Genomic DNA, 24,675 nt, shown 5'->3' with positions numbered 1-24,675 from the left:
AATGGTTGTTGAGCTAATGCGTCTTTTTATCAATTGATATTCAAAATATCCGAAACCGAGCTTATAACTTAAAGTGATTAAATCATTCATACTTGCATTCGAAGTTATGTGCGAAGAAATAAATTCGCACTAATTATACCTCAAGAACAGTTCAGACTGTTCAGTTCAAAATCAATTGTTAAAAAACTGACTCAAGGAAATGTTAATTAATGACTATATTGAAACGTTTGCAAATCAATATATTACATCATAAACTCAAATCAAAATTAAATACCAATTGAAGACACAAACAAACGACTGTGATAGCTATCAATACATGTCTGTTGCAGTAGAAGACGGTACATTAGAAATTAAAGCCATGCAGTTACTACGTACCCAACCTTAATTATATATAGCCATGTAGTTCTTACCAGTTCTTCACCTCTTCTTCTCCTTTCCTCGGACTATAGTACAAATGGCTCCAGGTGATCGAGAAGTAGAGGAAAACAAGATGATTGTCCCCGAAAATTTAGAAGAAATGCTATCAACTCTCCCGAAAGAAAAAAGCTGGGGAGCTGGTGGGTGTTTCTACAAATACCAAGGGTTTTGGTATTCCAGCGTTTGGCTTTTAGGTACCATTTGGGCACAACAATGGTTCAAGGCTAGAGAGACTGACTTTCTCTTGGCATCGTCTCCAAAGTCGGGCACAACCTGGATGAAGGCCCTCATGATTGCTATCGTAAACCGAAAGCACCATGGATCATTATCACCATCATCTCATCCGCTGCTCATCAAAAATCCACATAACTGCGTGCCCTTCTTAGAAGTACGCGACCAAGAGCACATGATTGGATCCAATCCGATCACGTACCTAGACTCTCTTCCTGCAGCATCACCTAGGTTGCTTTCAACCCACATTCCATACTCATCGTTACCAAAATCCGTTTTGGGCGGTCGGATTGTGTACATTGCTAGGAACCCTAAAGATGTTTTTGTTTCCTTCTGGAAATTTTCGGAGCAGTTTGCGTCAAAAAATAACCAAAAACCTCAAGAATCACCAAGTATTTCTATGGAAGAGGCATTTGAGTTGTTTTGCAATGGGGTTTCAACTAATGGCCCCTTCTGGGATCATGTTTTAGGGTACTGGAAAGCGAGCACGGAACGCCCTGATGAGGTGCTGTTTGTGAAGTACGAGGACATGAAGAGGGACACAATGCACCATGTGAAGAAGCTGGCTGAGTTCATGGGGCATCCTTTTTCGTCGGAGGAAGAGAGGGAAGGTGTGCTGCAAGAAGTGATAGAGTTGTGCAGTTTTGAGAATTTGAGTAACTTGGAGGTGAACAAAAGTGGGACATTCCAAGTCCATGTGGCGTCCCAAACCAGGCAAAACCAGTTACTGGTGGACAACAGTGCCTTCTTCCGGCGAGGTGAGGTCGGAGACTCCAAGAACCATCTGACACCTGAGATGCTCGAGCGTCTTGACAAAATCACACAAGAAAAGTTGGGCACTTTTGGTTTGGAACTTTAGAATCAAGCTGCGTATCTACCTTTATAACCAGCAAATAACTCAAACCGTTAGAAAGATTAGCCATTCAGGTAGCTGCTATTGGTATTAATAACGTTGTAATGGTTCTTCCCTGTTTAACGTATCGTTTTTTTTAAGGTCTAGTATTTTTAGTAATAAGTAATATTTTGCCTAATTCTCTTGATATGTAATTTTTAATCATAGCATGCAGTGGTACGAAAAATGAATGATTAAAATTAAAAAAAAAAAATTTAACAACTATAGAAATCAAATTTGAGGGTTAAAATATCGGTAACACTTGAATTTTGAAGCCACACAATTTTCTCATACATGTATTGTGAAATCCAGATAGACAATTTGAAATTACTCCATGTGCATGAGCTTGAAATTATACATAATTATTGCATATCGAAAGTAAATTAATAAATGCTCCAACACAAAGTTAATAATATAATGCATTGTTGAGAGGCACATGTAAGACTGTGACTAGGCGATTTTTCATGAGTATGCACTCAGTATCGACACATATTTGATTGTATGATTTGTTCAATAGCTTAAATTGAGTGATGATTAAGAACTGTTGGATCAAACCCAACGATTAAATATTGTTGACACTAAGTGCTTGTACGTAGGCCCAATTGAAACACATACATTCATTAATTAATTGCTATTTGATGCCAAATAATTAGAAATTAGCTTAACTAAGCAGTGCCGAATGTCAAACGAGAACCATTCAACTTGTCACTTGTGATCTGATCTAGACTCTTTCCCATCTCATCTGTGAAATAGTTCTTCCAATCGCCAACTTCTCCCTTTATTAAAACTATGCTTGGATAGCCGAACTCCTCCCTTCTCTTAGTATAAAGTCTATCGTTGTACTAAAAAAAAAGAAACATGCTGAGGAAGCTGTTGCTTAGGCCTGCTGGTTTTATTAACTTCCAAACTGCTCAAATTTCAACGCTTTACAATTTGGTGCACCAACCCTTTGCTCTCTTCCTCCGCCGCGTAAGGTTGGCCGAGGAACTCAGCCAATCTCGTCACATGAACAATGGGATCCTTTATCATTTCCTCATATTTCAAGAACAATATTTTGTCGGGAAATTCCGATCTTGCTTTCCAGTAGCCTAACACATGATCCCAAAAGGGTCCAACGTCGGAAACTCCTCGACAGAAAAGCTCAAACGCTTCTTCTAGCGAGAGGGATTCAAGTTCCTTGGGCCTCAATTCGTTCATGTACCTCCACTTGGAAATAAGAACATCTTTCCGGTTGCGGCAACTGCACCTCAGGATGCAGCACACAAAGTTCACAGGTTTTGGAAGCTTTTTACATGGTGGAGGAATATCATTGGCACTATATAAACTTCCTTATTGGATTGAGAGATACCATTTTAATGGCTGAAATTAAATATACTTGCAATCACCCCATAGGCTGCACTGCCTTATCCACCAATTGTGAATAATATATTTTCATCATATGAATTGAAACTGTTCTGCTTCTTAATCATCATTGAAAGATTATCTCTACAACAGCTTATATGAACTGAAGATCGTTTAGTCATATATACATGCTAAATAAATAAAATTCATCATGAATATACATGTTACTTGGTTCCAACTCTCAATTTGTTCGAATCTCCCATTCTTTAAGGCTGAAAATGAGAGATTTGGAATAAGCCAAACGATGAACAAACTATAATTAATTAGAATCAAACTCATCAAACCTAACAACTTCAACTTACGAGTGGCGGCAAATGAATAGTTAATTAACAATATCTAACAGAATTCATTTCTTCCTTCTCAAGTCATTGTAGAAGGAAAAGAATAATAAAATAAAAAATAAAAAAAATCAACTCCACTAAGACAACCAGATGTTGCAGTTTATGTCAATAAACGAACTGCTAAAAAATTGGTTCAGTTGCATAATATAACTTAAATGAGGCTGAAAGATTATTACAAACACCTGCTAAGGAACAAATAATTCTACAGCTTGCAGAGAGGGGGGAAAAGAAAACCCCATCTCAGGCAAAAATCAATTTAGCTCTCACAACTCTTCACCTGGTACATGTAAACTTTCTAAATGTATAAGAAACAATGCTCTTTTCCTTTCAGGGAACTATGATGCAGAAAAGAAAAGAAAAAATTATAACTGTCTGGTAAACTTTACTTCAAAATTTTGTACTCCTGACTACAATAACGGGAACCATATTTTCCGGCATTGAGAGTTTAAAAGTCTCGGAGATCTGAATTACTAGCAATCGAGAAGCAGCACATTCTAGCTTGTGACACAATCTTGGAGGTATGGGTGGCTTTGATTTATATACCGCTCCCAGAGAGGCCTATACCTGCCAATGGCCAACTTCAGCCACGGCTTCATGAACCCATTAAAGTGAACCACTGCCGCACTCTCAATCAATCGGTTGTCAATGTTCAGATCATACCCCAGTCCTAATACATGCCATCTCCTATCAAGCGGCTCTGTCAGACCGTAAAATGTTAGAAGGCCAGGCGGAAGAGTGCCCAGCCTCCAAAGTGTCCCATCGGCATTCTGCTCCTGCCAGTAATGATACCGTGCAGTTACATTTGCTTTCTTCCAAGCAATTAAATCAAAGACATTCATACCAAAGGCCCACCCACATGCCTGTGGATCAAACTTGGCGCTGATGATTGGGTTTGAGAAATTCAGATACTTGTAATAACGATGAAATGCTTCAAGACAAGTTTCCACTGCTCCATTCACATTTCCATGCAAATCCAACGAGAAAAGTGGGGTCAGATCCTTCTGGACAACAACGTCATCATCAAGAAAAACTACCTTCTCCAGCTGCGGATGGATCTCTGGAATGTAGAATCGAAGGTGATTGAGCAAAGATAGATACTTAGGGCTCCGCAGCTTTGGCACAACATTCATATCTTGATATCCACCAAAATAAAAGTCTCGCGAATCTGCATCAAGGAGCTGTTTCATGATAGGAGAATAAGAAGCATTAAACCAAGAAAATTCCTCAACATTCTGCACTTCTATTGTGGACCCTTTGAAATCATTACTTTGGAACCACGCCTGCATTGTCCCATAGTTGATCCCATTTGTGACAATGTGGAAGACCAGCTGTTTTGGATGGTCAGCATTGGAGACAGTGGAGTTGACAACCACAGAGGTGGCAACCACATTGTCTGAAAATATGCAGAAATGGTAGGTATTGTTGTCCACCAGTATGGGAGAATTCCTCTTCTCATCTGCAAGTCGTTGCAGAGATGGCTTTTTAAGCCAATCAGCTGTCAGCTTAACATTTAGGCAATGGAGGCTTTTGGGTAATGCTTCAGCAGCTAGTTGCCCAAATACTGTGCTTTGAACTGTTGCGGCATTTGCACGCTGTTCAAGGGCTTGGATATGGGATTTCATTGTCATTATTGTGGTTGCAATGTCATAATGTGCATCTTCGGCTCTGAATATCAGGTATGATAGGCTTTTAATTATTGGTTCTGCTTCCTCTAGTGTCACAGGCTCCCCCCTCATGGCAGCTGTTGACAGCAAAAGCTGGCAACTTCGGATCTTTGAACTAAGCTCCCAAGCAAGATGAAGGTTATTGTGCTCCTTGGCAATAATAACATAAGCTTTGGCAAGTGTCATTTGCTCAGCTAGCTGCCTGGAAAACGATCTAGCACTCAATATTTCTTCAGTAAAATTTAAACTCTCATGAGCAACCTGCTCAAGTCTCGTATTTCTCTCCTGCAAAAGGGCGGTCTCATTCAAGTAAGGCACTGAACAAAATGACAAGCCACATCACAAAGTAACAAAAGTCAATTCACATCGACCTAAGAGGAAATACACTTTTTTAAAGGTCCAATTACATACTAAGAGAAGGGAGATCTAAGAAAAGCAAAAATGTCTACTTTGCCAACCAGGATAATAAAATTCACAACCTCATTTCCAATTCCAACACTAAAGCAAAAACATCTACTTTTCTAACCAGGATAACAATATTCAGAACCTCGCTTCCAATTCCTACAGTACAAATCAAACAAAAGATAAGAGCATAAATATGACCTACAAAGCATGAAAATATTGCTAACCATAATAGCTGGCTCAATGTGAAAAATGATGAACAGATTATTCATCATCTGTTATCAAAAACACACAAGTTCAGACATTTTCCTCTTGAGACCATCCAAATTTTGACATTATCTGTCAAATTACTTCTATGAGGACAGGGTCAAGGTTCAGCTGCATATAACCCACAGTGTTATATTGTTAATTCAAGTTAGCTTATGACTAGAACTTTCTCAAATTTAAGAAGACGTGAAAAAAGATGAAGGGAATGAAGTATTGTTTAATGACCAACTAAATTTTGTTATCACGAAGGGGAGAATAGCATGGAATGGTTCTGCTTCTCATGCCTCACCACAGGCTCAAACACATCAGAGTAATTGAGAGCTAACTGTACAGTATTTTATGATTTAGGACTTGCATTAATTAGAACACAAACACATAATGAATTAGGAATATCAGACCGTTGTCTTACGAAAATTCCAAATGCATTGGAAGCAGTCAATACGTTCATTAGAAGGGGAACTGAAAGTAAATGAATTATGAAGTGCTGAACTTTATAAATGAAGGGCAAAAATTTAGTGTATGCTTTATAACAATAGGATAACGCATTTTGATGCATATAGCTGTATTACCACAAATTTGGCTCTAGATAAATCATGTGTTTAGAGAGGAAATAAAAAACTTCCCATAACAAAACTAATCATTCGAGAAAAAGTCCAAGAACAATTCGCCTAAGGTGTTTAAGAGCAACACATTGCACAATTCCAATAAGCTCATCTATGGCCTTGTCAAAGGATCTCCTAGGACAGGACACAGAACCATGTGTGATTGTTGACAAGACAGTATTGTGGAACCATGAAAATCCAGTGGCATCCACTTCTTATTGTGCTCTCTCTGTTGCACGTTACAATTGTACAAATAGATAAAACCAATGTCAAATGGTCAATTAGAAGTTCTATCCTCCGAAGGATATAATTTGGCAGGAACTTAAATGTGGGAAACAGTTTGATCTCTAAGTGAAGTAGCACATGGAAGACTTTTCCAATGAGATTCATAAGGTCCTACAAAAGCAACGATAACTACAAACAAACAAATAACAATTCAGTTGACAAAATAAAAACGAAAAAAAAGATGTTTATCAAATAATCACAAATAACGACAATATACATCTGGGTTTGTGAGAACAAAGTGTGTGCTTACCAATCTACTTTATCCACCCCATCGTAAGATTTAAATTGTGTAATGTATTAAGGCCTCAGCCCAAACGAACAACCAGAAAAGGCACACACGCCAAACTCCAAAATGAAAGCAAGGACTGATCATAGAGGAACAGTCAAGAGATGCAAAAGGAAAAAACAGAAAAACGAGAAGGAAGAAGGGAGAACCAGTACAAAAATTCCCCAATGATCAAAATCACACTGTTCGGGGCATGGAAGGCCATCCCGTGGTAAGATATGAACAAGGGAAGTTCGGGGTCTATCAATCCATGCCCCGGCACACAACTTCTGTCTAGCAATCGGCACCAAGCAACTGGCAGCCTGTTTTACTCCTCGTAGAAACCACAACCACTTAGATAATCTACCACCCAACAACAGGAACGGTAAATTAACCCCAACCAGCAGCAAGTAAAAATACAGTTCTGCACATTGAACCAGTGAGAATGGAAACTCTATTGAACTCCTAGCATGGACGTTTGTTGTCTGCAATCCGTATATAATCTCTAGCTTGAGAATGGAACTGCTAACTATAAAAATAATCCAGACTTGAAATCAGAAACATAATATTAACAGTAACAGCCAGAAATCAAAAGATCATATCATAACAAAGCGACAATTGATTCAGCCGGAATTGCTACCGCTACAGGACTGTTGAGCTCCTTCCTAAATGCCAGCAACTAGAGATCCACTCACAAAAGGATTATATACACCCTGACTGCATATATCAACATTCCAACCCAACAGAATGTCTAACCAAACGAGAAAAAACCCCAATTTTTGCATTTCGATACTTCATCCGAAATTTCGCCATCAAACAACCTCAAATAGATTTAAACAACAGAGTTCAAGCATACCAAATTTCCATCCACCAACACCAAATTAAAATGTTACTTAAACACGCAGTTTATCTAATCAAGATCAAAGACACACACGCAGAAGCAGCAATGGGAGAGCTGAGCAATCATACCAGCACGGGTTGTTCGACCCGATCTTCATGCTGGTTATGGTTCACAACTAACAAAACCAGGCCTGCAACGGAGAAGATCCCAAAAAGCGCCCAGATCCAATTCGAAAACTTCCGTCGAACCGGGCGCCGATACTCGGCCGCCCGCCTCCGCATCTCTGACTAATTTCCTCCACAATTCACCACCAAATCACAAATCCGCACCGACACATGTCCCAGATTCGATCAACGAACCACCGCAAACCGCCCTCCAGGCATATCAGCTCGGTTTTTGCTCACTTGGGCATCCGCCAAATGCCGTCTTTAACCCAAAAAATGGATCAAAACGCAACCTTTACGCAGAAATCACACCTTCGAATCAGTATTTTCCTCCCACTCTTTGGCGGGCAGCTTCGAATCAATCGAAAATTTGAAGAGATGGGCAAGAACAATCAGAGCGTTTAGCTCTTGGGTGAGGGAGCAAAGAGTGATCGAGTTTGCGATCTGTCGTCGGCACTGTGTGTTTCGGCAAATGCGGAAGATATTAACCAGACAAGAGATTGCAGATGGTGTGTGATAAGTTTTGGGGAGGGAAAATAAAACAGTCACAAAGTCCGCCGCATCAGACCATGTGATTTTTTTCCTGTAAATTCCCAAATAAGAAGGTTGCGATCATATTAATTTCCACAAATTTTGCCATGCAATTATGCAAATCTACCCATTTCTGGTTTTTTTTTTTTTTTTTTTTTTTAACTACATGTATGTACCAATGGTTATGTATTAATGAACAATATATATGATTTGATAGCGGTTTAATTTGTTAAATATACTTCATTTGGTGTTATGAGATCTTGATAGTGATTAAGTGATACAATCAACTCAAGAGCATCATACTCTCTGTCTCAATATATGATTTGAGAATTTGTTCTCATATGATCTCTGTGTGATTTTGCGTTTCTCGATGAATTCGAACGAATGCTTGAAGTTTACTTATTACCATGCAATTAATGATGCTTTATTGTAATATTTTTAGATTTAATTTCCAATGACCCTTACAGGCCAAGTTAGAGTACGGTGGTATTGCTCTTTGTCCTTGTAATACAGAAAAAAGTTATGAGTTCGAACTTTTTATTCACATTGATTGTTCACATTGTTAAGAAACTAATAGGTTGATACAAATATGCTACGGGTTTTTTTAAAAGTGTTTTTACAAAGATTTTAAGCACTTTTTAGACAATCTTTTTAGATGGTTAATGCTTTCATAATATTTAAGATCAAATTTTACTGATTTAGAAGTCACTATAAGAAAAGTAGCAAAACTATCATAATTAGTAATTATTTTGGTAATTGTTGCCGGGTGATAATGACGTTGAAAATGAGAAAATTGTGCCAAAAAGTAGATAATAGGTACACATCAATGGTGACTAATACACTCTCAAGCCAACAAGGTTTTCTACTACTTATGATGGTCAGGAGGGGAACGTTTACTGTACATAGTGGTGGATCTAAGATTTTCAATCTTAGTGGGTCCCAATGTTAAATACAAGTTTTTTAGATAAAAACAGAGCATGAAGAGCGCAAAAAAAAAAAAAAAAATCAATTTATTCACTAAGACATTTCATTGAACATTTTGTGAGCTTGTTGCACACATGTCAACATATATTAGTATATGCCGAGACAATCTAATGAGTGATAGAGAGAGAATTTTGTGAGTGTTGTCAATGCATCTGTCGAGATATGCCTAGTATGCATTACATGAAACATTTAGTATGCAAAAAAAAAAAAAAAAAAGACTCGTACCAACATTAGGAAGCTCCTTGGAAGACTTTCATATGTATATTTTTTGGACTTGGGTGGTCCTGGTACCATTTTGGTCCCTATTTCCATCCATCCTGATCGTACACAACTTTACCCTTGTTTTAAAAGAATGTTTCCACGACTTAAACTCGTGACTTGATTACAAAGGAGCAAATAGTATAGTTGAATATATATTTGAATTTTTTGTTACAATTTTCTCATGGGCAACATTATTGTTACCTCAGCAACAACTACCAAAATAGTTATTAATTATGATAGTTGTTGCTCACTTTTCTTGTAGTGGGTGCTTATGGGTTATAAAAACACTTAGAAAAGTTTATAAAAGCACTTGAAAAATTTATGCATAAAAGTGATTGATCAATGTATCTCGAACTTTCAAAAAGTGTTCCAATATAATTATGACGAGTATTTACTCATGTACTCGAATTTTGGGTTCGATTTCCTGCTCCCCTTCTACAATTATGGTTTTCATCTACCCAAAATCTGAAGTAGCGTTTGCATACACAATTGGCATTGTCGGGTAGCTAGGGTGTCTCTAACAACCAGTTATTGCACCTCAAGTGTTAGCTATGGAGTCTGAACCGACAAGCAAAACCTTAAATTTAACTATTAACAAACTAGATAGCAGATTCGAGCAAAGTCACTAGATTCGAGCAAACCTTAAATTTAACTATTGTCGGGTCACTTTTAGGAGATCCGATGTGCTTCTCTTCGTTGCCTGCACTATGAAAAATAAAAAATCTGAGTAATAAAAGGTTCTGCTACAGTTTGTTTATCCCCTTCAACAATGCAGGTTCCACACGATGAGGATCCGGGGTTACGGTACAGGTTACGCCATTGAAGCAGGTTGGCCGGAGATGAACAGGCAGAGCGCGCGAAGAAGTGTGTTCTTAATTAGCGTCCGGCCTCCACTACTCGCAGTCGTAGCACGTAATGCCCTGAGCTGCACAAGGAGTGTAAGTGCGGTTGCGGGTTCCGCCAGTGAAGCGAGTTGGCCGGAGACAAACAGGGGGAGAAAGAAGTGTGTTCTTAGTGTCCGGCCTGCACTAGTCGCAGTCGTAACATGTCATGTCCTGAGCTGCACAAGGAGTGCAAGTGCGGTTGAAGGTTTTGCCATTGTAGAGAGTTGGCCTGTGAAGAACAGAAGACGGGGCTAAATTGTTAAGTGAACGATTACATGATCATTTTTTAATGATGTTTTTTTGACAAATTAATCACTTCATTTAACGAAGATGTTAATATAGACTGAAGTAATGAGTTATGACAACTCAAAATGCAATTTAAACTAAAAAGTAGTTCATTTATCAATTCTAATCTTGATAGCTCAATCTTGGTTGTACCACTTCAAGATGTTGCCAATTTTAGTCAAGGCCGTGTTTGACTAAACTGCCTTTTTCTTAGCTACCAAACGCAACTTATTTCTGTTTTTTTGTCTTTCAGTTTTGTTTTTTATCCACATAATCCAACGACCCAAAAAGTCGTCTCCCAAGCCAGAAGCCGGCTAACCGAGTCATCGACGGCGAATTGCGATTCCACCAAATTTCCAAACTTTACTTCTGAAAAAAGCCGCTTTTGTAATTCGCTTTTGTAATTCGGGTGGTGGGAGAGCAGCCCATTATCCGTCCCTAAAAGGGCAATCCCACCACGCCCACCCACCAACTCCACCATCTCTCTCCCTTCAATTTCTCTCCATAAATTTTCAAGGTATGTAAAAACCCATCTCTAATTTTTGGTTTATATTCTTCCCAGCAGCTTTTGGGATATAAAGTTTCATGCTTTTTCTTGACTGAAAGGGAAAATTGATTGGAAAGTGTTGGTTTTTGGAAATTTATATGACATTATATGTTTTTTTTTTCCTTCATGGGGTGGTGGTTTGATTTCTAAAAGATTTATTTTTATCACCTATTTGATTGGGTTGTTGGTTCATTTCTGCTTTTGCTTGAACTGTTCAGGTCTAGAGAGAGAGAGAGAGAGAGAGAGAGAGAGAGAGAGAGAGAGAGAGAGAGCTTGGCAATGGCAACAAAGTCTGAGAAGTTTTCTGTGGATTTTGTGATGGGGGGAATGGCAGCATTGGTGTCAAAGAGTGCAGCAGCACCCATTGAGAGAGTGAAGCTTCTGCTGCAGAATCAGGGAGAGATGATAAAAAGAGGGCAGATTAAGAGACCTTATAAGGGTGTTAGTGATTGCTTTGCAAGGGTGTTCAGAGAGGAAGGTGTGTTGTCGTTTTGGCGAGGCAACCAGGCCAATGTCATTCGATATTTTCCTACTCAGGTACTTCATCTGCGTCACTCTCCCACATTGAAACTATTGAATGATCAATTCTTAGTGATTAAATAGTGTTTTTGTACTTGTGTAGTGAAACTATTGAGTGCTTGCGTATTAGTGTGTATTTGTTTAGTTTTCTATTAAAGCAAGCAAATTTTAGAATGCGTCTTAACTTTTCAAGACGTTTTTCCCTTGGTCGAATTGCTGATTCTTGCACCGAAATGGTTTATTCAGAAATCAGTTCAGCTTAGGAGATGTGACTATCAGAAATGTTCGCTGAATTTCGGATTGTATTCGTGTGTTGTATGAAAAAATAGGATGCTTTACGCATTTGTCTTAGCTATTTGTGTTTTGGATAAAAAGTCTACGAATACCTTACCATCTTTGTTATAGAAAAGCACTTATTTTCTTAATTACATCAGTCGGCATTGCATAAGATTGTGGAGAGTTTGCACATTCTACATTTTTCTTGAGACCTGGAAACTTTGGTATGCTGTGTTAAATCAAATGAATGTCCTGTTTTGACAGTCCTCGCCGAACATAATTTGGAATGCTTGTAGGCTTTCAACTTTGCATTTAGAGGTTACTTCAAAAGCATCTTTGGCTGCTCAAAAGAGAAAGATGGGTACATAATGTGGTTTGCTGGAAATGTGGCTTCAGGAAGTGCTGCTGGAGCAACTACTTCATTATTTCTATATCATCTAGACTATGCCCGTACGCGGCTAGGCACCGATGGGAGGGGGTCTGCAGTTAGTGGTCAACACCAGTTCAGAGGGATTCTAGATGTTTACTGTAAAACCTTATCAAGTGATGGAATAGTGGGGCTCTATCGAGGTTTTGGGGCTTCAATTATTGGAATTACAATGTATCGAGGAATGTACTTTGGGATTTATGACACCATGAAGCCTATTGTTTTGGTTGGTCCTTTGGAGGTGAGCATCTCAATATTACCCGAACAATTCAAAAAGGAATGTATTCGCATTTGTCTAAATCATTGGTTCTTACTACCAATGTGCTTTCCTTGAAAACCCTCAAATGATCCCGTGCCTCAAAGTTTATATCGTTTGAATTTTTACAGGGGAATTTTTTGGCTAGTTTTTTGCTTGGCTGGAGTGTTACAACAGTCTCTGGGGTCTGCGCCTATCCATTTGATACCATTCGGCGGAGAATGATGCTAACGTCAGGACAACCGTCAAAGTATCGCAATGCCTTGCATGCATTTCGGGAGATTGTTCACCTTGAGGGTTTCAAAGCACTGTTCCGAGGAGTAACTGCAAATATGCTTCTAGGAGTTGCCGGAGCTGGGGTACTTGCAGGATATGACCAGCTCCAGAGAGTTGCGTATAGAAAGGGTTATTTTATTGAGCCACATCAAAGAGTTCTGAAGTAAGGGCCGGGACGTGGCACATAGATTGACCAGGTTATTCTTTTGAGCTACATCAAAGAGTATTGAAGTGAAAGGCCAGACATGGCGCATAGACATGGTCATTCGTTTGATCCACGACAAACAGTTTTCAAGTAAATGTCACGACATCAGATTTGTATACTAGTGTTACCTCTTCATTTGATTCATTCTTACACATATTTTAAACAGATTTAAGAAGAAAGAGGCAAAGAGGAAAAGGGCATGACAAGGTGAGGAAGGTTGTTGATGAAATTGACACTGCTGCTTCTTGGAATGCCTAAGGAAAATCCTAAGGTGAAGTTGAATAATTATACTCAATTATTTGCATTGCCAGTGGTAGGATTGCGATTTTAACCTACACATACCACATTTGCGCATGGAAATCATTCTGTTTCAATTTCAATGGAGTTTCTTTTTCAGATGGGAATTAGATTTTCACTGCCGAGACGTAATGCTGAGTGAAGATGGAATACAGAGAAGCTGTTCTTGTCTTCCAATTTACGTCTGCGTTCAACTCTCAAAGCATTGTTCTTTTTCTGCTATTCAAAATGTACAGAGAATATGATTTCGCTCCGCCTTCGTATTTGAAGTAAATTGCTTGCGAAGAAAAACTATTCATCTCAAAATTGCCATGAGATTTGGTTTTGATGTTTTGATTGTGAATTACAAGAGGGAAGGAGATTGACTTAAAATTACAATGTCTGGTACAAGTACTTTCAGAGATGGAACTTAGAAGCTGCTATGCAGTTGGTGTCAATCACTTAGGGTTGAGTCCACAACTACAATGCAAAGTCAACCAAATCCCTGTAACTTCTTGTCTTTGATCTTTTTATATGATTTTTAAAATCTCCAACCAGGGCTACTTAAATTCAAACACGTTTCCTTGACATCCAATTTTTACCAGCATTTTTGTAGTCACCACAACCATGTCTTGTATGGGGAGACAGCAGAGGAGTGCTACATTTTTGTCGGCACCGCACCCTATACGCACCACAATATCAAAACCCATATATTCCACATTGCTGCTTGGAAAATACTTCCCATTTTACTTGTGATAGTCATTTCTCATTGAAAATGAACAAGGATTGGAAATTTCTCTTTTTGCACATCTTTGTCTATTCTTGTCTCTCAATTTTCGTTTGACTTATTATATCAAAATGCTAGAAATAAACAAGAGTGTGCATGGACAAGCAAATGAGTGTGCGGAAATCATTTCCAATCAGAATTTGACATGTATGCAAAAACATTTTCTTGAATTTCAATATAAAAAAAATTTTGTGCACACATCAAACTGTGATTTTCACGCATTTCAATCAAGCTAGAAGCCAGAAATTCTTGTGAAGCTTAGTGGTGATCAAGTAACCTCCCAATTTCTTGCTCTTTCTCCTCACAGCAATCGTCATGCATGCAGAATTTTGAATGCAGTATTCCACAAAAACCTCCCCTGATGATCTGCTCCTTGTCCACCTCTTGATTAGCTGCCACCACGTCGACCTCTTTCTTTTTTGGCCAAGAACAAGTAGGGACACCATTTGTCTCTTAGCTTCTTCCACTATTATTGGGCCCTTTTCTTTCCCTTCAAGCAATGCTACCTCCACTTCCACCTATTTCAATTTTCAATAGTCAATACAAACGCAATATCAAGGATAATGGTACACCCTTTCACATTTGTTTAATAAAGATCTTTATTTGTGTGTGTGTGTAGTTGGCATCTCTATGATTGATCTACATTGACAAAATTATTGATATGAGTTAAAAAGTATACTATTTTCCGCTGCGAAATTTAACTCAGGACTTTTATAATGGAGATTGTGTGCTATTAGATTAAATGGTTATGCACATAAGAGTAAAATCCAACCACGTCGGAAAAATAAAAGCCCTGTATAAATGTTTAAATAATCGTAGAGTTTCTCGTTCACTGCTAACTGATCAGGGTCAGATACTCACATTTTGTCACTAGATATATTCATTACTAGTTTTGCTATTATACAGAAACAAAATTGGGGAAAACACAGAATTTGTGAATTAAACTTACCCCAGGCCTTTTCCTTTGGCACACATTTTTCATCGAGCGAAGCAGTTCAAAGTCCCTTAAATTAGTGCTCCCATTTGAGTCTGCACCTGCAAATTAATCAATATTAGTTTAGCACATTAGGCTTATATGTTAATTAACATCAATGCAACAAGATAATTTAAAAAAAAAAAAAAAAAAAAAAAAAAGAAGAAGATTAATCTCAGTTTTCTGACCTTCTTGTTTGGAGGGTTTAGCTACATGAAGAAGAACAATGGTGTCCTGGGGTTGCACAGTGTGGGATAGTGCCCATTCGAGAGCTCCCTTAGCTTCAAGGCTTGAATCCACAACAACCATTATCTTGTTCCCATTTTTCACATCTTCTGCAGTACTACCCAAGTCGTCATCCCCCCTGCTGCTAATATTCTTCCAGAACTTTGTGCTGTTATGATCAGTAGTAGCTTCGACGGAACCGGAACGCCGTCTAGACTTGCGTTTCGACCTGTGAGACAGTGAAAGGATTGGAAGACAAACAGTCGGCCGGGCACCACACAGTCTTGCATATTTCCTGCTCATTTGTTGATAATATTGGTTTTGCCGGTGGGAAAAATGGCTGGCTATGCATGTATATATATACAAATAATTAGGCCTAGACTTGGAATTAACCTTTTGTTTTTTTTGAAGGGCATTTGTTCCTTGTTTTGTTTATTTGTTTTGTTTTTCTATGTGGTAGGCCACTTCTTGAACGTGCTTTCCATGAATTAATTTGTAGGCTTCATTTCATATATAGTTATTTGTTCCCATACATCCCACACTGGAAGAAAACCAGTAGCTGGGAGTTTGACTAATTTCCCCAAAAAAAAATGGATTGGTACGATATTTATACTTTTTCATACAGGGTGCCCATCACCCCTAAATTACTAGATACGTATAACGTGCATAGATATATAAATCCGAATTTAGTAGAGTACGCTTGTATGACGAGAGAACAAGTCAAGGAGTTTAGAGATGCATCATTTCCCAATATTAAAATCAAATTAAGCATGTCATAATCTCTCAGATTAATAGGGCACACTCCTAGGCCAATCGCGATAGCAAAACACAAATTTTCAACTAGAAAGAAATAAAAACGTACAATCCGAACATTTTGTAGACAAAAGGTGTAACATTAATTATGAAGTTTAATGTTACATTAGAAAAATTGAACAATAGCAACCACATAAACTCTCTCGCACCTTTTGCGTTATCAAACTAAAATAAATCAAATTAAATTACAATGGCTTTTCGTATATAATTAAGTAAGCTTCCTATACGAAACACTTCAAATTCAATAATTTAGAAGAAAAATAAATAAATTAGAGATTATTAGAGCATGGTAATTGAATAGACAAATAGTTTCCACTTCAATTGAGTTTTTTTTTTTTTTTTTTCTTTTGTTTTTTCTTGTAGGGAGGACAACTGGTGGCACGCCACAATTATCCACCCCTTATGGGGGCCGGAAAAACTCACAGAGACATTTCAGCCTCCTCCTAGCCACAAGTCTGGCTCCCAAACCAACAACTGGTTTTGAATGAATACTTATTTTGATCACTTTTGACCTTGATTGAGTAATGATTGTTTATTGCTCGCACGTAGGAGTTCCAATATGCCTGAGAATAATCTTTTCGTTTTTACCCAAAAATCCACATGTCGCCTCCATATTTTTCTTGATTATTTTTAGCTCCACGTTAGCAATACATCACTAGCCAACAGAAAACACAAATCATTAGGAGATAAAGATCAAACGCATGATTAATTTGTAATATATTCTTGAAGATAATGATACTGCTATATATGGCTAAGTGCAAGGCAGAAGTGGCAGACTGCATGATGATTTTGTTTGGATTAGGAAGTACATATTATCTCTAATGTCTATGATCAGCCACTCACTGGTTCACACTACTAGTTTGGTCTTTGGGCAAAGTTTCCATGTGTATGTGGTAAAGGAATTCTACTCTCTCTACTCACGTACATATTAGTCTGGAGTCCGATTTCACTCTCCTTTACTAAATAAGAAGGAGAAAGAAAAAAGCTAAATGAAAGTCATTAGGGTTGAAACATATAGTTCTACAGTTGCACTTGGGTTCCTGATATATGTGTGTATATATATATATATATATATATATATATATGTATGTATGTATGTATGTAACTTCCTCTCTGTACTCTAGAGTGAAGGATTTTACCACATAGAAGATCACGGTAATAGTGTATGTGCACCATGAAAGTTGCTCTGTTCTATTGAGAACTGATAACGTAGGAACGCACACATTGCAGTTATTGTACCACTAAAATAATGAGGACCAACTACTCTACAATGTTATATATTTACATTTTGTTTTTAAAATGTGGGTTTGGTCCATAGTACTTTTAAATACTGGGTGTGATATTCACACATCCTATTTTACTTCTCACACACATTTTTAATTTTCAGTTGTCGGATTACATGAATTGAAGAATATCAACGGACAGAAATTATCAATGGGTGTGTGAGAAGTAAAATGGGATGTGTGGATAGCACACCCCTAAACATTTAGCTAGCCAGCTCATAGCTAATCTACAGTCACAGGTTCAACTTGTGGCACTAGAACTTCAAGATTGATGTAATCTATGCATAGAGTTTATAGAGTTACTAGATCTATACTTAACTCCTTAAAATACGGTAATATATATAACTAACTGATATAATCCACATCTATGACGTTAATACTATAAACATTGATATTGCAAGATTCACCTCAATCACACGAGCTGCCAGAAACCAGAAGGAACAGAAAAATTAAGCAGCATATCAAATCCATATTGGACAAAGTGTACATGGACGTGTCCCAAGTTAATTTGAAAAATAGTACCTTAATTACAAGAGGTAGACAACCCCTAACACAGTTTTTGGGCTATTAATTCCAGTAATTGAATTCCAACATACGATACACATTTGGAGCTAGATCGAGGCTAGGGTTTTGATCAGGCACATACCAATTAATTTCTAGTTATACATACATAAGTGTAATATGTTTGCTTGATTAATTGGTGTTTTAATATTATTTGGATATATTATTTCATGGTGATGAAATGCTTCTATTCATTAAGGTGGCGGAGCATCCAAGGGGGCAGCAGCGTGTGAGGTCTATGTGGAATCGCGGTTTCATCTCCATCCTGCTGATTAACTCCTGATATTCCATCACTTGATCTAATGGCCTGGTGGTAATTGGACCTGCTGCAACAATATAATATGTATATATATACACACACACATTCATAAACCAATTAATTTAACTTGTATTATAACTATTTTGTCTTTAATTTTGGTTTCCATAACACAAGTGTTACAGATGGAGAAAAAGTAGTGGGAGAAAGAAACAATGAAAATCAAGAGTACTGGAGGTTGGACCATGGAAGAAATGTGAAAGGAATGACATACAAAATGGAAAGTAAAAATAAAAATTTGAGAATCTATTTGATAACCATTTGGTTTTTGGTTTTAAGTTTTAAGTTTTTATGTTTGAGATACGGAGAAAGTATAAAGAAGAAATGACGGAAGAAGAAGGGTGGTGATTGAGAGCCAGCGAGAGAAACAGAATAAAGAAGATTGAATGAAACATCTTGAAAGTGAAAACAACTTGAAATAATTTTTTTATTTTTAGTGTTCATTTTGTGTACCATTCCTTATACATTCTCTCTTCCTCTCACCCCTCCTTTCAACCATACTTTCCACATATCTCACAAATACAAAACTAAAAGCTAAAACCAAATGGTTATCAGACGGATCTTGACATGTTTGTTTTCATATAATCTACATTTTTTTCTCCTCCCTCCCACCACCTTCCAATCATCCTTCATTCCTCGTTTTTCCCATATATTTTCTCTCCATCTCTATTTAAAAATAAAAATAAGCCAAACTAAACACAGGGAAAGGCTAACCTGAAATTCAGGGACTGCAATGCCTGTGGTAGAAGGGTGGAGGAGAAGTCCAAGCTCTGCTTCTGCGCATGATCCAATTGTGCCTGTGGAGCTACTGCTTTCTCCTTCTCCATTACCTAGTTCAATTAAATACACAATATACACAATGCCAGTACGATGAGAATTACGAAATTAAACATTTTTAAACACACTACATATATATTGTTACGTACATTCTTTGCCAGCAAGTTGTTTTGCTCCTGCAATGCCTTATCCTGTCATGCAAGACACACACAGACAATGTTCTACCATTACTGTTACAGAAGTATGGATTTATATATGCATGTATTTGCATGCATATATAGAATGAAATGAAAATCGCACACTATTCTTCTCCTCTTACACAGTCCAGTTTGGTTTTGGTCATCGAATAAATAAAAAAAAAACAGCAAACAAGAATGTGTAGCACTAGGGAAAGGATGTGTTGTTCTCATTCTCCATATAAAATGCCTTCTAGCTCAGGCTTACCTTCTTCTGGAGCTCAGAAATCGATTCGTACATGACTTGGTTCTGTATGTGATGAAAAATTCATCATATTCCAATCAGTTAACCTTTTTCGGAAAAATAAAAATGAAAAAGCTTTAAAATAAAAGTTAAAACCCAATATTAATTTAGTCTATGTAACAAAAAACTTTCTGAGGGTTAATTTGTTCATCATTGGTTTTACCTTTCTTGACCTTATGCGCTTTAGTGCAGAATCAAGCTGTTGCTCTAAATTCTGTAGCTCTTGGAGACTTAAGATTTGGAGATCTTCTCCCATATAATGACTGCAAACCAACCAAGATCAGTGAAAAGTAGTATGCTTAGTACTGATTACTTGACCTTTATATTATCAATTATAACGGAATTAAAGAGGGATACTTATACTTGAACTTGGTATACCTTTGATTTCTTTGTAAAACCTCCACCCTAGCCTTGAGCTTTGCATGTTCCAGAGTCCAGCTACCCTATAAAACAAGAATAAATATATGGCATGAAAGATCTGTTTCAAATAAAAAGAACACGAGAAAAGTAACGCTAGCTAAGGACACGTTTGATAACTATTTCTTTTTAGTTTTAATTTTCACTTTTGTTAGGAATAGGAGAGGGGGGGGGGTGTGGGGATGCGCAAAGGTGGACGAAGGGAAGGAGTGAAACAAATGTATATGGAATAGACAATATGGAAACTAAAAACTTAAAAACCAATTTTTAGTAGGTTTCCGTTTCTAGTTTTTCTTTCCTGCATTCTCCTTCATTTCTCCCTTCTCCTCACCATCCTTTCATTACACATTCCTCCATTACATTCCTTCTCTCCATATCAAGAAAAGGTGAAAATTAAAAGCTACAAACGAAATGATTATCATACAGCCCCTAAGCTAGGAAACTAACACCAACTAAGTAATGGATGCCAAATTCATGGTGTTCCTTTTGGCTTCTAAAATTTCGTTTGCCTTTCAATAAATGATAGAGGAGGGTGTGGCGGCATATACAGTGGATTCATTTTCATTTGCAAGAAGCTGCCTCTCTGCATGTGAGTATCTTTCGTACCTTTCCAGGATCCTTTCCATGCTGTTAATATGAAAAATGAAACGAAATTATGTACCAGTAAGTAGTCATAGTATTTAAGACAGACGTTATGCATATAAAAACTATGAAACTAATAAAAATCTCGTGTTTCTTATGTTAAATAACAAGCATGAAAATGCTGAAAAATAAATTTTAGAAGGAAACAGGTAACACGATATTATCGATGGTGTCATGGCGTAGAAACTTCTTATGGTATAGCTTTCTGAAATAGTTTTAAGTATGGGGTCTTACATAAGCTTCGTCATGCTGATTTGATGCACTATTTGCTTACAGGATATCCTCTAGCTAAGGTAGAAACAAGTGGTTAAGAAAATAATGCCACTCACAAAACAAATATAACACACAAACCCTTGCGCGGGAGTGTAATCTAAACTCTACTCTCAGACAACAATTAATTAATTACTATTTATATAAAGTCTGAACACAGATAAATGCATATATGTTAACAAACACACATACAAACCTATATACACACACACACGTGTGTGTGTGTGTGTGAAAACAAGAAAGAAAAGATAGGATACTCCAGCTGGTCTAGCTACGTTTCAAAAGTCCAACAAATTAAGCGGAAGTCCGTCGTATTTTATTGTTATAATTAAAATGACTGGTTGGGAGATCCTAATAATTGAATTAGGGATTCCAAACCAGATTAATTTGGGTTTGAATAATCTGTTCACTCAGTCTGTTTTACAGTAACCTGTCTAGCTAGCCACTTTCTCCCCAAGTAGATCAGCGAAAAGACACCACATGTTATCATCACGAAAAGTATTCTTATTTCCGTTTTTGTTTTATATGGATGAACAGGTTTATCCTACCTTCACATAGATACGGACGGAGGATTATATATTCTCTCTCCCTCTCCATCTCCCTCTCTCTCACGCACACACCCTCACTATACCCAGTCTCTCTCTCTCGCCCTTTCCAGTGGTACACTGGTACTCAACGAACAGCTGGTCTTTGCATGAAATCAAAGAGAGAGAAAATCCCCACAAAAGAAACTCAAGAAAATTTAATATATTTTTTAAAAATCAATTTAATGGAAACACAATTGTGAAGCAAGAAAATTCAACAGCATAAACCAGAAGAAGGGTATCCCATATCAAAAGCACCGCATGTGAAAAAAAATGTAACGTACGGGTAGAAAAATTGCCAAATAATTTAACTGAAGCATATAGCACGCCCTAAAAAACCAGAGTAAAAAAGATAATCGAGTAGAACAATGAACTTCAATCGTACGGCCGAGGTTTCTTTGGGAAAAAATGTATAGTAGCTGAAAGAAAGGGTAGTTGAGAGGGTACATATATACCAGGAATCAGTGGAGTACTCAAAAAGCTTGCCTTTGGTAGAGAAGATAATCAAAGCAACCTCAGCATCACAAAGCACAGAAATCTCATGAGCTTTCTTCAGCAGCCCTGACCTTCTCTTTGAGAAGGTCACCTGCCTGTTGACCTTGTTCTCAATCCTCTTCAGCTGCACCCTTCCCCTCCCCATAATCTCTTGTACAATTATTTATTATTATATATATATTAATAACTAATAATGTCCTAGTTATATATAAGGTCCTTCCTGGTGAACTGATCTCTTAATTTAGAGAAACCAGAAAGGCCACCAAGAAACCCTCAAAATGGGAGAGAGAACCAGATGGCTTCTGCTCTCTCTCTCTCTCTCTCTCTCTCTCTCTCTTTCTCTCTCCTCTCTCTTTCTCTTCTTTGTATATATAAAAGAAAACTTTAACAAAAAGCTTCTGATATAGTTTATTTTAACAAAAAAATCATATTTTTAAACTAAAAAATTAATTATGGTACTATTTATTTTACCCTTTATTTTATCTTTATCCTTGAAACTCAAAATTTTCAAATTTTTTTTATTAATTTTCCTTATATAAAATGAGCTAATAGATAGCAAGGTAGGTGGTTTGGTGTCTCTCTTTCTCTGTCCATATACGAGGACAGATTCCTTCTTGTATTTATATGAAATATTTATAGGATATTTTAAAACCGCTGTAAGATGAGATGGGTGGGATTGGAAACCAAAGTGGTTTCGTCAAAAACGTTGTCGATTTGGGATTGGGCAGAGGTACTGTGATTACCCGAATGGCTTGAAACCACATATTTTTTCCATTCATACCCATAATTAGGTAAAAAAAGTTATTTTTACCACATTGTTTTTCTTTCCTCTTTAAAAAATAGATCAGATGATTTCGTCATGGTAATATATCCTTTCACAAGTGGAGAAGACTCACAAAAGCATTTATGTCTCTCCATGACCACCATCATGCTTGTTACCATATTGTTAATGTCAAAAACTATTAACTAGTAACATATACCTGCTTTTTTAAGGAACTAATTTTCAGAGGTGAAGATTCAGTATCATGTAGGAGGTAATTTACCGAAAAGATTAAAAGAATTCTTTTACCTGTGCTGGAGGTATGAATTGAGTTTCTTTCTCTTGCTTTTTATTTTTTAATTTCATTTTCGTTGTCTACGGGTGAGGTAATGAATTAGAGATCGGGCTTAACTGTTGATCGATAGCATCTCGTATGGGGTCGTACACTTAACATTTTTTGTAATTGGTATAATATATTGGTGATTTCCGTTTGTGGCACTTTTGTCGTGATTTCCCCTTTCAAAATAAAAAATTTATTATAATTTTTTTTTTAAATAATAATAATAATAAAATAAAATAAAAAAAAAAAGATGAACAGTGCCGTGCTACATTGTTGTGAATAGTAACTTGCTACAGTCCGTGAACAGTGCTTACCTTTTGTCTTAATTTCTGGTAAATAGTAACTTGCTACAGTCCGTGAACAGTGCTTACATTGTTGTGAATAGTAACTTGCTTACCGTCCGTGAACAGTGCTTACCTTTTGTGAACAGTGCTACAGTTTCTGGTAAATTTTCTTAATTTCACTGCTTACCTTTTGTGCTTTTATTGTTCGTGGTTTAGCTAAATGGATGAATATAATCAAAGTATTGTTATGCATCTTGGTAAAACAAATATATGGATAATTGATACTGGGGTCACTAATTATAGGGGTGGTTTTGGTACATTACTATATCAAAACCTTTGTACCAATTACCATACCAAATATTTGGTACGGCAAAATCTATTACCATTACCGTACCAAACTTTCGGTATACCGAATATCGGTATACCAAATAGTTTGGTTGGTATGGTATGTCAATAGTAATTGCCACTTTGTTTTACGCCACTTAGTTTGCCCAAAATCTAATATTTTTTAATTAATGTAGAAGTGTAAAAAATATATAAACGCTCGTAATGACAGGCTTTACAACTTTCGTGAAGAACTTAACTTTGAAATTCGCCATTATAATCATATAAATCATAGATCAAAATTTAACCATTGATTGTTGTTTACGTTTACACTTCATTTTTCTCATCAAATTTTGTTTTTTTCAGATTTTCTTTTTTGAAAACATGATCTATTATAGGATGCAGGAAGATGAACGGTTTGGATCGTTGATATTATGTTCAGAGTTTTACAGTTAGTAAAAATATTGCTTGATGTTTACAAAATTTCTACAAAATATATGACATTGACTCATATTTCAGTTAACCGTAAATATCGAAACGTGATATCAAAGATCTGAACGTTCATCTTCTTACATCCGCCAGATGATCATGTTTTCAAAAATGAAAATTTTAAAAATGAAATTCAGTAAGAAGAATACAGCGTAAATGACAATTGATGGCTAAATATAAATTTAAGGTTTATGGATTATAGCATTGGATTTTGAAGCTAACCTCTTTATGAAAGTTGTAAAGCTTGTCACTATGAGTGATTGTATATATTTTTTTTCCACATTTTTCACATTTCTACAATAATTATTATTAAATTTGCCCTCAAATAATTATATGAATAAATACATAATATAATA

At 36.9% G+C, this 24,675-nt stretch overlaps 5 protein-coding genes across 6 annotated transcripts; 2 read left to right on the top strand and 3 right to left on the bottom strand.

Annotated features, from left to right (window-relative positions):
• Positions 1-454: 454 nt before the first annotated feature.
• Positions 455-1,507, top strand: LOC137710229 (flavonol sulfotransferase-like). Its single transcript, XM_068449166.1, has 2 exons — positions 455-1,339; positions 1,373-1,507. Exons 1-2 carry the CDS (start codon positions 455-457, stop codon positions 1,505-1,507), a joined length of 1,020 nt encoding a protein of 339 aa, XP_068305267.1.
• Positions 1,508-3,438: 1,931 nt separating this feature from the next.
• LOC137710597 (hexosyltransferase GAUT11-like) lies at positions 3,439-8,235 on the bottom strand. Its single transcript, XM_068449666.1, has 2 exons — positions 7,737-8,235; positions 3,439-5,231 (listed from the first exon to the last, which is right to left on the bottom strand). Exons 1-2 carry the CDS (start codon positions 7,887-7,889, stop codon positions 3,777-3,779), a joined length of 1,608 nt encoding a protein of 535 aa, XP_068305767.1. The 5' UTR covers positions 7,890-8,235; the 3' UTR covers positions 3,439-3,776.
• A 2,770-nt stretch (positions 8,236-11,005) lies between these two features.
• Positions 11,006-14,254, top strand: LOC137710598 (ADP,ATP carrier protein ER-ANT1-like). The gene is made up of 6 exons (XM_068449667.1): positions 11,006-11,238; positions 11,523-11,801; positions 12,356-12,727; positions 12,874-13,313; positions 13,390-13,494; positions 13,621-14,254. Exons 2-4 carry the CDS (start codon positions 11,544-11,546, stop codon positions 13,183-13,185), a joined length of 942 nt encoding a protein of 313 aa, XP_068305768.1. The 5' UTR covers positions 11,006-11,238; positions 11,523-11,543; the 3' UTR covers positions 13,186-13,313; positions 13,390-13,494; positions 13,621-14,254.
• Positions 14,255-14,309: 55 nt separating this feature from the next.
• LOC137710599 (universal stress protein PHOS32-like) lies at positions 14,310-17,334 on the bottom strand. Its single transcript, XM_068449668.1, has 3 exons — positions 15,448-17,334; positions 15,236-15,321; positions 14,310-14,804 (listed from the first exon to the last, which is right to left on the bottom strand). The coding sequence occupies exons 1-3, from the start codon at positions 15,785-15,787 to the stop codon at positions 14,514-14,516; spliced, it is 717 nt and encodes a 238-aa protein (XP_068305769.1). The 5' UTR covers positions 15,788-17,334; the 3' UTR covers positions 14,310-14,513.
• A 684-nt stretch (positions 17,335-18,018) lies between these two features.
• Positions 18,019-22,462, bottom strand: LOC137710596 (agamous-like MADS-box protein AP1). 2 transcript variants are annotated; one of them, XM_068449663.1, is made up of 8 exons: positions 22,083-22,462; positions 20,680-20,758; positions 20,093-20,157; positions 19,878-19,977; positions 19,679-19,720; positions 19,384-19,425; positions 19,172-19,287; positions 18,019-18,467 (listed from the first exon to the last, which is right to left on the bottom strand). In XM_068449663.1, exons 1-8 carry the CDS (start codon positions 22,265-22,267, stop codon positions 18,329-18,331), a joined length of 768 nt encoding a protein of 255 aa, XP_068305764.1. In that variant the 5' UTR covers positions 22,268-22,462; the 3' UTR covers positions 18,019-18,328. The 2 variants fall into 2 exon arrangements, with proteins under 2 accessions (XP_068305764.1, XP_068305766.1); XM_068449665.1 differs by having other exon boundaries at positions 18,019-18,464.
• Positions 22,463-24,675: the final 2,213 nt, after the last annotated feature.

The sequence above is a fragment of the Pyrus communis genome, chromosome 12, assembly GCF_963583255.1.
Source record: "Pyrus communis chromosome 12, drPyrComm1.1, whole genome shotgun sequence".
NCBI classification, from domain to species: Eukaryota; Viridiplantae; Streptophyta; class Magnoliopsida; order Rosales; family Rosaceae; genus Pyrus; species Pyrus communis.
The sequence above is the reverse complement of the archived record's forward strand: the minus strand, read 5'-3'. Positions and strand labels throughout refer to the sequence as shown.